This window comes from Dermacentor variabilis, chromosome 4, assembly GCF_050947875.1.
Source record: "Dermacentor variabilis isolate Ectoservices chromosome 4, ASM5094787v1, whole genome shotgun sequence".
In the NCBI taxonomy this organism is placed as follows: Eukaryota; Metazoa; Arthropoda; class Arachnida; order Ixodida; family Ixodidae; genus Dermacentor; species Dermacentor variabilis.
This window is the reverse complement of record NC_134571.1, coordinates 30,269,422-30,281,820: the sequence shown is the minus strand read 5'-3', so window position 1 is coordinate 30,281,820 and position 12,399 is coordinate 30,269,422. Positions and strand designations below refer to the sequence as shown.

The 12,399-nt window shown below is 44.3% G+C and overlaps 1 protein-coding gene across 13 annotated transcripts in view; it reads left to right on the top strand.

Moving 5' to 3' along the window:
- syd (JNK-interacting protein syd) overlaps positions 1–12,399 on the top strand; it is a 102,009-nt gene that overhangs the window by 49,342 nt on the left and 40,268 nt on the right. For 12 of the 13 annotated variants that reach the window (XM_075688507.1, XM_075688506.1, XM_075688499.1 and 9 more), the window contains 5 exons: positions 5,464–5,631; positions 6,201–6,462; positions 8,070–8,216; positions 11,431–11,614; positions 12,164–12,382. In XM_075688507.1, the coding sequence (XP_075544622.1) occupies positions 5,464–5,631; positions 6,201–6,462; positions 8,070–8,216; positions 11,431–11,614; positions 12,164–12,382 (980 nt within the window). The remainder of the gene's footprint in view (positions 1–5,463; positions 5,632–6,200; positions 6,463–8,069; positions 8,217–11,430; positions 11,615–12,163; positions 12,383–12,399) is intronic. The other variant, XM_075688500.1, reaches the window with a different exon arrangement.

The following is a 12,399-nucleotide window of genomic DNA, read 5'->3' as shown; positions in this document are numbered from 1 at the left end:
GTGTGCTGCCACCAGCTCTTCCACCGTGTTGTGGGCACCCATTTCCAGCAGCTTCTGCATTGACGAGTAGACTGGGATGCCCATGGCGAGTTTGACTGCTTTCCTTATCGTGGTGTTCAGCGTCTCGCGGTTCACCTTCGCAAGCTGGAGGTACAAGGCAGAGTACGTTATGCGTGACACGAAGAATGCCTGCACCAGGCGCAGTGCGTCTTCTTTGATTCCCCTGTTCCAGTTGGTGACTCTCCGGATCATGCTCGGGACTTGCTCTGATGTGGTCTTGATTTTGTTGACGGCTGCGTGCGCCTTGCCGTCGCTGCGCAACAGCAGGCCCAGTATCCGGATCTGCTGCGTTGGCTTGATCTCTGTGCCGTCGATGGTGATGATTATGTTCGGCGGCGGCTCTTTCTTTGGTCTTCCGGGCTGTATCATGAGCAGCTCCGATTTCTGTGGAGTGCTGCTCAGGCCGCAGGTCGTGGCATACTCGCGGACGGTTGTTGCCACTCTCTGCAGGGCTTCCTCCATCCAGGCATTGGACCCCGCGCGGTTCATCCGCACCGTTATATCATTGGCATAGAACGCGTTGTCCACGCCATTGATCTGATTTAGTAGTTCGGGCAGGGGCAGGAGTGCTAGGTTGAAAAGCAGAGGCGACAGGACAGACGCCTGTGGGGTACCCCTGTCTCCAAGCTCCACAGGCTCTGACCGTTCATTTCCTATCCGGATAGTTGCTGTTCTATTGGTTAGGAAATCTTTAATATAGCTGTAGGTCTTGCGGCCACACCCCGTCTTGCGCAGGTTCTCGAGTACGCTGGCGTGGGACACGTTGTCGAAGGCCCCCTTGAGGTCCAAAGCCAGTATACTCCGGGGCGTGTGCCTCGTTGCTCTTTTAATCACTAGTTTTTGTAATTGGATCAGGACGTCTTGGGTGCTCAGGTGCTGGCGGAATCCATACATGGTCACTGGCATCTGATTTGTCTCGTCCAGGTGTGCTTGAAGTATTCTGAGAACCATGCATTCCATGACCTTGCCCACACAAGACGTGAGCGAGATAGGGCGCATGTTCTTGATTGTCAGAGGTTTGCCGGGTTTAGGTATGAACCGTACCTCAGCCTCTTTCCATTCTGCGGGCAACTTCGAGCTTTCCCAGGTTCTGTTGATATGACCCAGGAGCTCGCGTGCCGCCGCATCACTCATGTTATTGAGCAGCTTGTATGTAATGGCGTCCGTTCTGGGTGCGCTCGTCTTATTACTTTCGTCTATGGCTGTTAATAACTCCGTGATGATGAACAGTTTATCCAATGCCGGCTTTTCCGGTCCCCCGTACTCCTCCGGTATCAGAAATCGCCTTCTCTCTGTCTTAAGGTAGATCGCCGTGACGTCTTCAATGAGCCTTTGGCCGTTGCCATCGTAAGCGTTCAGAACTTTGGTGAGGTTGCAGTTGGTTGCGGTCTTGCTGCTCAACGGGTCAATCAGGTGTCTGAGCAGGCACCAGTTATTGCGCGCCGACAGCTTTCCCTGCAGCCCGTCGCACGTACTCCTCCGGTTCTCTTGGCACAGCTTGGTTGCATATTCAACGATCTGTTTGTTGAGGAGCGCGATCCGTTTGATGAGCTTCTTGTTTCGACGTTGATGCTTCCATCTTCGCAGGAGTGAGGGAAGAATATTGGTGAGAGTTGTGTGACCTCATTTCGGAGTCACACATGCCCATTCTGGGAGATTAACCAGGGATGAGCACATACCCAATGGCGTATAACCAGTTGCACATAGTGGCCCGAGTTGTCTATTTGGACACACATTCATTGGCACATACCCAGTGGCTCAAGTTGTTTCTCCTCTGCAAAACGGCGGCAGCCAGCACCTGAAAAGTGGGGGGAAGGGGCAGATTTTAAGATTCCGTCATTGTGATGATCAGCATAATGTTGGTGATAAGAACAAGACAATGCAAACATGCTACTATAGTGCCATTTTATCATTGTCAGCAGCACATTCATGGTCTCGTCTCCTTGTCTTCCATGCTATGCTGGTCATATTAATGGATTGTACTGACTCTTCCAAGCCTCTACACTTGTAGACAAATACCTATAGACTACATAACATGCATCTTTGGGGTGCAATATAGGCTATATTTCCATAAACACATTTGACTTGGCAGCAAACGACTTAAATAAAACTTGTTCATCAATGATGTCATGTGCTTTTGAAAAGGCTGTCACACTCAAGATTTTAGCTGAGCAGTATGCTGGTTATTAAACATGAGATGGGCGATCTTGTAGCTCGCACAGCAGTCTGTGTAAAATTTGCATACTTACTCACAAATTGTCACAAAAACTTGCACAAACACAAATTTTCATAGTGTCGAAGCACGCTGCCCAAAGAGATCCCTCACCATCTGACAGCGTTGCCCTTTCCCATTGCCACTGTTTTGTGGCAATGGGAAAAAATTAAAGAAAAGCTGGGGCCATGGATACAAAGCATAAGAAAGGAGAGGGGAACTGTGGACAAGGTGATTCATTGGCGCATGTATACATGTTCCCTTTGAGGGACATTTGCCACTGCGTTCCTGGTCTGTCACCAATTATAAAGAAGGTGACATCCTCGATATAGCCTCGCAGTTAGCCTAACACTGTTTTGTACCTAACCTTAGCAGCAAGGCTGTCTACTCCTAGAGGAGAAAAGAAAAAGGAATCAGGTGGCTTTATAAAGACTGTTTCCATGACCTGCCTGGAATTTGAGCTTTTTCTATAGGCACACACATTTTCTTGCACACCACCATGCATCCTTAATATAATGGGCTGATAGTTCCAACCAGAGCAGGTTGGGAAAAGAAAGGTGAAGCGCATGTTCATTAGGATAACATTTGTGTACCACCGCAAAGGTACTGATGTACATGAGCAAACAAGTGTCCTTGGGAAAACAAACTAGAAGCAGGCTTACCTCTTGTTGTTGGCTCAAGGGTAGAAGGGCATGCTGCTTCAAAGGAGCTAGTTGCTGCTCAATGTTGATGTAATGTTGTGCTTAAAGAATGCTTAGGTGGGATAAAAGAAGGCTTAAAATACGAATTAAGTAACTTGTGTACAGTGTTTATGTGACCGATCATGGTGGCTAAGTAGCTATGGCAATTTGTTGCTAAGCATGAGGCCATGGGTTAGTTCCTGGCTCTGATGGCTACATTTTGAATGGAAACAGAGCAAAAACATTGTCACGGATACAGATTGTTCAAGGTTCATGAAATACTAACAGATCACACTGCATTCCAATATGTGGTATGTCATTCTATATGGAATGTCTCTAACTTGCACTGTGCCTCAAATTTTGTATTATTTTATTGTGTGCCTCCCTGTTTAGGTTTCTAAATATACTGCTTATCACCTAATGATTGAGCAGTCTCTTGCTCTAGTTCTATATAAATATTGTCACAAATTGCTGTACTGTAATTTTTCTTTTGTGCTGGCTTTGCTTTGCTTTCTTGTTTTGCCTTTTTAATCTTATGAGCAATTGAAGCACAAGTCAGTATCAATAAACCAAGGTTCTGTTTAGAATTAAGGACCAAATAACCTGGGGACTAGCTGAGGCCTGCCATATGCATAAAGATTCCCATTGCACAACAAAGAAGTACAGTTTATGAGTGGCATGATTTGGTGATGCACATTTTATATCTTGTAGTCTATATTGATCTTTGTTCTTTACACTGTTTGAGTTCAACGACACAATTTGGTGCCTCCCCACATGTGATTTCTTTTGGTATTTAAAGCAGAAATAAATGAAATGAATGTGTATACAGTAGAACCTCGTTCACACGTTTTGGGGAAAAGATGTAGTGACCGGGAAAACGTACAATCCAAAATAACTTTTAAAAATTTTACATTAATGCGAAGCGTCACACGAATTGTTGTGGCATGAGACGCCAACGCGCGTTGAGCTGGTGGTGCTCTCATGGCCGGAGACACATTTTGTTGTTTTCCTATTGCATGGTGTTTTAAGAGGGCGGTGGGAAACTGAAACAAAATTGAGCTGGTGGGCGACGCCGGATGCCACCAAAGCGAAACGTGATGCCCACATTGCACCATCTGCAGCAGGGAACACCAGCGCGTTTAAATTATTGCCTACTAAAAGCATGCAGTACTTTACCAATGGTACACCGCACTATGCACCACGTGCTGTAAAACAGATAGGCGAAGACATTTATTGCAATAGGTTTGGCAGCAATAGCTGTGAATGCGGCGTGCGTCAAGTCGGCCAGAAATTTGCTGATATCGAAATAAACTGTGCGCGCGTCATTTTCACCTCAGACGGGCGGCTATATACTGTTATCTGTTGCGTGCGCCTTGCTCACATGGGCCGGAAAACTTATAGTACAATCACAGTCTACAAGGGGGAACGGCATCGTGTGCTGTACGCTTCCAATGGTACCATGCACTGTGAAAGAGATAGGCGAAGATGTTTATTGCAATATAATTGACGGTGATACAGTGCACTGTAATGGTGATAGCTGCGAATGCCATGTGCGACGACCCCGGAGATTCACTGGTGTCGAAATCAGAAACTGGGTGCGTGCCGACGATATCACATGAGACGGGCGGACGAGTGTCGGGGTGAATCTGCTGCGGCGGGCAGCTATATGCTGTTCTCGATAGCGCGCACTTCGCGCATTTTCTTGTTTACATGGGATCTAATAGCTGGAAGACGTATCATACGATCGCAGTTTGGCTATGTACTGAATGTTGGTGCCAAAAAATCCTTTGTTCCAGGAATGTATGAACCAGTAAAAAATGAGCGCAACTCTATTGGATCATTTTTTGTGTTCTCGATTGCAAACGTTGCCGCCGAGAAAACGTATGTAACGGGAACGAATTAATGAGGTTCTACTGTATTTGGACAAGTGGTGAGGTGCTGAACACTGTTATGGACCTTTGATGCATGACACAATTTAAATGACTTATGGGCACCAGTTTCCATGTTTTTTTTTTATATTAATCAGTTCCACATTGCAATTTGCCAAGTTTTGTTGCTTAATTACTTTGCCTGCTCTATGCAGCTGCACTCTCAATGCATTGCATTCGATGGCAGCTCAATGTCCCTACATACATGGGCTAGTTGTGTTTTGATTCTGTTTAATGTATTGTGCTGAAAGCCAGTTTTCTTTATTGTATATTGTTGTTAATCAGTTTTGCACATTGTTTGAGACAGCTTGCCATATGTTGCGCCTGCCGGGTATACACTATTTGGTTTTATGCTCATGATGGAATTCTTGCTGTTAGATTTTTAGTGACAGACTTTGATTTCTGTACTGGAGCACAATATTTATGCCTGGTACAGCACTTACAGTCAGCTGGATGTTGGGTCATGCACTTTTGAAATGCTATTTCTGTACTGGAGCACAATATTTATGTCTGGTACAGCACTTACAGTCAGCTGGATGTTGGGTCATGCACTTTTGAAATGCTTTGTTCCTCCTTTGTGCAGCTTTAGCAACCTGTTCAGTGCTACTGACAAGCCACAGCAGAAGCCAGTGTCTACCGTGAATGTCCGCTACAACGCTCCTTCAACGAGGCTAAGCCCCGCACTAGAGTCGATGCGGAAGAAGAGGCTAGGGGAAAAGCACCGAGGCTTTGACTTCTTAGACAGTGACCTGTGAGTCTAGGCATCTTACTTCATAGATTCTAGGTCATTCAGAGAAAACATTTAGCATCAAGCGGGGAACTACAGAGAACTGCTGATGGAATTAAAATGTGGACAAACAGAACTTCTTGCTGAGTGGAACTGAAGTGAGTGCCTGTTGCAGTAAAGTTAGCAAAGTTTGTGACATGCATTTCTTTGTAGTCTCGTTAAGGTATGCTCCAAGGTAACAAAAAACTAAAAAAAAAAAAAAACACCCTGCAGTACGTATATGTAGTGGTGGGGTTATTGAGAACAGATTCTTTCAGTGCACATGTCGTATGCTCTTGCAGGATGAAACATGTTCAGCATAAATGAAACAACCCTTGTTTCACCCACACTCAACTTGTTCCTTTATGAAGATCACCAACTAGCCCAGCACCATGTTGTTCTGGAGTGTAGTTCAGTATGAAAGGGCTGCACGTGAAGGTTAAATTAAAGTGTTTCTAATATTTTACTTGGTCAATGGCTGTATCTTCACTCTTTGAACTGTGTGCATGCTTTTGTGACGGCAGCTGCATGTCATATATGTATGCATGCTGCAGGGCATCAGAAAGGCTGCAAGCGCAGCGTGCTCGTGAACGGCGGGAGCAGTACAAGCAAGTGCGGGCACATGTGCGTAAGGAAGACGGTCGAGTTCAGGCCTATGGCTGGAGCCTGCCGACCAAGACGACGCCTGTGAAACTGGACCTGCCCCAGCCTCCACTGAGTGCATCAACACATCGAACTGGAGGCGCACCATCTCACGTGCCAGTGCCAGTGCCCGTATTTTGCCGTCCGCTCCAGGAGACCAACTCCCCCATGAAGGTCAACCTGGCTGCACAACTGCATCTTGTGCTTCATGGTTTCCTGCTTGGCTCTTTGTTGTTCGAGTTTCTCTGTTGTTTGATTGACCAATTTCAGAGGGTCTCACTCCTCACTTTGCCTAGTGGGGCCAGCACTGAGGTTGCAAAGTACAAAAATATAGTTGTTAAGCATGAGTATTCCTTTGCCTTAACTGATGTCAATATTGCCTTGACCAACACTGTGATTATGGGAGAATGAGCTGTATCCACTGTTCTGTCAATAATTTTATTGCATTTAAACGATGGTGTAGTTATCTACTGCACACTTGAAAACTTGATAGGACAAGCATTGCAGAAATCAGCAAATTAGGAACGGAAAGCTAAGTAGCAGTTGTGGTATGCAGACTCTTATGACTCATGGTAAGTGTCATGTAGTCATGTAAAAAATAAGGTCTGTGCAACTCAGTGCTGTTGCTCAAGTACAATCAGGTATAATTGTAACCTTTGTGTTGCATACTGTTCTAGAACTTATTCTCCAACCGTAGCTTCAAGTACACTTTTTCTGTAGCACAATGTGCACCCGTACAACATTGCCTGCATGTCATTGACAGTGGCCTCACGTGGAGATATATATATGAACCCAATGTGAAGTAGTGCATGCACTGCTACTCTATTGGAAAAGAAATCCATATCTGCAGTGTAGAGAAGCATGAGGTGCCCTACAACATTGCTTAAGTTTCGAGAGTTTTTCAGCTGATGGAGTCATAGATTGGTCTTACGATCAGAGCGAACCTTGTATGCTACTGCTGGTTCATTCACATGACATCATACTCGACCAACTTTGAAGAAGCACCACTTACAGTGAAAATGACTCGCCAGTATGTTGTTGGCCTGCATTTAGCCTTCATCAGTGTGCAGCTGAAGTGTCACAGTTTTTCCACAGTACATGTCACAAAGGCCAACTGGGACACCGTTCATTGCCTAGGGCATGCTCTTTGATTACTGTGTGTCTGTGACAACTCTTATTGCTGTAGTCATTGATGGTCATTTCATTTCCTACCCAGGAGACCTCTCTTGGAAGCAGCGCCTCCGCAGTGTATTTATGCCCTGAGGGGCACGAATTAGCATACAAATTGAGCTAAACTGGTAGATTACTTTTCAGAGCTATCCAGGCTTGTTTAATGGAAAAGAAAGGGCTTTTTGGCAGAGAAAATGAATGTCAAACTTTTGTTTAAGAACCTCATGTCCACTATCATTGCTAGGGATCACAAACTTCCCAGTATTTTTCTTTTAGATATGTATCTTCTTTATTTAAAAAAAATGACAAATCTTTCCAGGCTGAGCTCATAATTATCTTAAATTTGCGATGTAATCTCTTTTGCTCTTAATGAGTGTTAGCTTTGGTAAGTTATTGCCACAATATGCAGCATCACAGGAATCGGCAACCATTGTTCCATCAACCATACCTCATTTTGCATGATTTTATGCCATACCAAGCCTCCGCTCTCGGTTAAAGTGACCTGTTTGCTTTTATAGCGGTGTAAAATATCATTTTAACAGAATACGTTTTCCTAGTGCAGTTCTGTAATGCTGAGCAGTCTAAAGTGTATCGCTGCTTTTATTTCACAGGTCTGGTGTGCAGCTGGTGTAAACCTGACGGGTGGGCGGACACGTGATGGGGGCACCATTGTTGGGGCCAGCATTTTCTACAAGGAGCAGAAAGCAGATGCACCATCACCAGCTGATGACATCGACAGGCTAGAACTTGAACTCAGGGTAAGAGGGTAATTGGAGCTGTACCTTAGTAGATTTGGTCCCAGTATGCACATCTATGTGTGCAATGCAGCTCTATTCCTTTGCTTCAGAAATATTCATACCACCAGTCAAGGCATGCTGTAAACATTATTTGGCATTTGTTTTGGAAAATATTTGTGGTAGTATCTTTGAAAGGTGACAGCACTCCACACCTTTATTGGTATTACAACAGCATCTGAATCTGAGCCAGCACTTATGGGTAGCTGTCCACACACACAAGAGAGAGAGAGAGAGAGAATGTTTCTGCATTGAGTGTTGTTGTGCCATTTTGACTCTTTACGAGTTCTTAAAATGTGAAAAAAGCAACTGTTGTTAACAGTAAAAATAACAGTAAAAATTTTTTTTCTTAGTTGGAGGTAAAGACAGGTGAGGCACAATCGGTAAAAAATGAATTGAATCATAGGTGCCTAACGAATCCTTACTGTTTGAATACAGTCATGTACTGCCACAAGCTTGCAGACGTGTATTTGAGAGACAATCTTGGAATCGCCGCCTAATGTACTGGAGGCCAAAAGCAAGAAGCAGCAAATACTGACAAAAATACTGCTTTTTGCAAAACGGTTGCATTCCTTATTTACTTATTTATTTTACTTATTTATACATACTGCAGCCTCAATGAGGCTATTGCAGAAGTAAGATAAACAACAAGCATAGAAACATCTATAAACAAGCTTGCATGAATTGTTTCAGTGTTAGTGAATGGATGTCACCTGGTAATGAATTCCAGACTTCAATTGTTGATGGAAAAAAACTGTGTTTACAGGAATCAATGTGGCCAAAAAAGGTTGAGATATTTAGAGCATGGTGACTCCTCGTACATGAGGGTTTGAAAAAAGTCAAATAGTTATCTAGAAAGGAGAGGTGAGGAGAATCGATTAACATGTGAAGGAATTTTGGGCATTCAAGTTTGCGACGCTCTGCAAGAGGATTGAGACCAAGCAAAGGAAGAGAGTTAGACAGCAAAAACTTCTTGTCATATTTCCTACAAACAAAATGCGCTGCCTTTTTTTTTGCACTGATTCTAGTTTTTCGTATGAGTAGTCTTGATTGTAATTTTTCATTGGAGAGAATGTGTCACATGTAATCAAGGTGTTCAGCGATCAGCAAAACCTGGAAAACTCAGAGAAACTCTGGGCACCTGAAAAAGTCATGGGATTGTCACGGATGATGCTGAAACAACTTTTATTGAAAATGGCAAGCGTCAGAGGAGTTTATCTCCCCTCCCTTGGATTGCGGCTAGAAGCCCTTGGGTCCTAGCGGCTTCTTCGGCTTGCCTGATGACTTGTAGTTGGGCCTTGCTCTCTGAGCAGAGCAGCGGGGTTTCCCACTGCTCCTCATTCACATGTGTGTTGTTTGGCCCCTGCACTACGTTGGGGCGAGCCCAGATTATGTGTTTGAGGTCCGCCCGCTGATTACAGTCTTTACATCTATCTGAATAGAGTTCTGGGTAACAATGAGTATAAGTGATCGGCTTTGGGAAAGTGTTTGTTTGTAGTAGGCACCATGGCCGTCTCCTGCTGTTTAGTTAATGAGGGGGGAGTGCAATACTGCCTCACTAATCTGTATGGTTTAGTAATCTCATTATATTTGACCGTGCGGTCTGTCTCCGCACTCGGGCCCCGCGTTGTTCCTGCCCCTGCTCGGCTCACTAACTTTAGAGCTAGGATGTGTGCAGTTTCATTGCCCAGGAGGGAGGAGTGGGCGGGCGTCCATATGAATTGTCAAGGAAACTTAAATATATATGAAGTGCATACACATGCAGCATCTAGCTGGCTACATAGCAGGCAGTCCAATGTGCCCAATCAGCAAGTTGTTTGTGTGATTACAGTGCATACACATAGAGGGAACTGAAATGCTACCATAAAGCTTTCGATTGAATTTGTGCAGCCTGACCATGGGCCATCTTTCATAACATTTCTTTCTCTTTTAGTTGCACTCTTCATGATTACTTTGTACACTGCTGCATCATGGGGAAATAGATATCGTAAAAGCAGAATCGAAGGAAAATTGCCTTTAGCGAGTGCGGTAGTGTCCGAGGTGCACATGGCGCATCGCATGCGTCCTTGTCGCTTTTTTTCCTCACCTCCCCACAAAAATTTGCATTAGACATGTCATAAGAACATAAAATGAATCAAAAACACATGAAATGAATTAAAAAAATTTTACTGCCGTCAGCAGCCATAGCATAGGATGCCAGTTGGTCGCCGTTTTCGTAAGTCTGCAGTCTGTTACACTCAGATGTGTTTGCATGCGGGGGTGCTGGCATCCATGTAGAGTACGGGTTGTTGTCCAACTCATGCTCCTATCTAGGTGACAAGTTCCCTTCATATAAAGCAAAGTTCATTGAGGCCTGATAAAGCAGAGGTGGTTTCGTCGCATTAGTTTATTGGTGCTGAGAAAGCCAAATAGTGCCGTGCTGCTCTGGTGTGTGTCTATTCTTTCTTCGTCCGTGTAAAGTTGCGCTGTTTTTTTCACCATGAAGATATGAACTTGTTGGAGCTGTTGCACAAACCAACTAACACATTGCCAGTCCGTGCCTTGGGTGGTTTTATGGGGTTGAAGGTGTTTTGATAAGAAGTTGTGTGGTTGATGACACACTACTATATAGTGCCTATGAAGGGAAATAATGTAGGTTGAAGAGTTAGTTTCTTGCTGCTGTATAGTTACCTCGGACATGCCATGACTGTTGCTTCTTCAGTAGATATCAGGCTGCAATGCAATGCTTAGAAAAAGGCTGTTAGATTTTTCCTCCTGATGATGTGCGCTGTGAATTTTCCCAAAAGTTTTGTTTCTTCTAGATTGCTCAATTTCTTAACATAGCGAGAAATGTCGTGCTGAAAATGTGGTTGCTATCTTTTCTTTTCTTTTCTCTTCTTTTTAAGTTTTGAAATTTTCGTTCTGGAAGTCATGGAAAACCTGAAAAGGTCAAAGAATTTTGAAAAAGAAATTTGCTAGACACCCTGTGTATGTTTACTGCTATCAGGAAAGTTAGGGAGCGCAAATACTGTTTCTGCTTAACATCTGGTCTAGAATTGCTCCCGGCATATCAGTAGCACCAAACAGAGCTTCCTGATAAAAGGTTTACTCAAATATGCTTACGTGGTGCTTGTATATTCTATCTGTGTAGCTACACTGTGGCTTATACGGTTTACATGGACTGCCTTAACCATTGCAGCAGCAGGAGCAGGAACGGAGAGAGCAAGAAGAGATGGCTCAGCGGCTTTCCTCGCTTGTCTGGATTTGTGCATCTACTCGGGAGAACAGCGAGGTGTATGTCGTCGATGCTAACAATCCAGCAGACATCCTGGACACGTTTCATGTTTGCCCCTCCCACCTGCTCTGCATAGCTTCGGTTCCAGGTACAAAAAATGGAGAGGATTCATAATGAGCCCATCGTCCTGCTTTTTCCCATTTTAGGATAGCTATGTACATAGCACGGAGAAATCTGTCTTCAAGAGTAGGCTATAAAAAGAAAACAAACAAAAAAAAACAAATTTGAAACAGGTTCTGTGTAATTAATCAAAATATGAGAGCTGGCTAGCTGCTGTTCCATAGCATAGCCTTGTTGCAGGCAACCAATACAGAGAAGGCACTAATCACAAGAACATGGAAAGAGACCTAACACTGCGTCTGTCAGTGTTCTGGTGGCTAATGCCCTTTCTACACTGGTTGCTTGCCATAGATTCGCTACTACGACTCACCCAAATCATTGCCATGTGATGCTGTTCCACAGCATGCAGTTTCGTGTAGGATTGTACCCTTCTCAAGCTACGCTATACCACATGCCATGCAGTGTATGTACATGTTAGTACGAATGGAATATTCATAACATAAATTTATTGTAACCTCCCCATTTAACTTCACTTCTTGTGTGACTGCCATTACTGATCTGCGAATTTTGTATGCAGGTGCAAAAGAGACAGACTACCCTGTAGACGAGGAATTTAACAAGCTGGGCTTGGATGAAATGATTGACGCAAGCCAGCAAGAGTCTTCACCCAGCTCAAAGACATCCGAGCTCCAAAGTGGGGCTAAGGACCAGGATGGGAATCCTAAAGTTGGGAAGCTTGTCTTTGTCAAAAGTGCTCCTGCTCCCGTTAGCAGGCCGTCATCACCACCTAAAGAAAGTTCGTACCGTAACTTT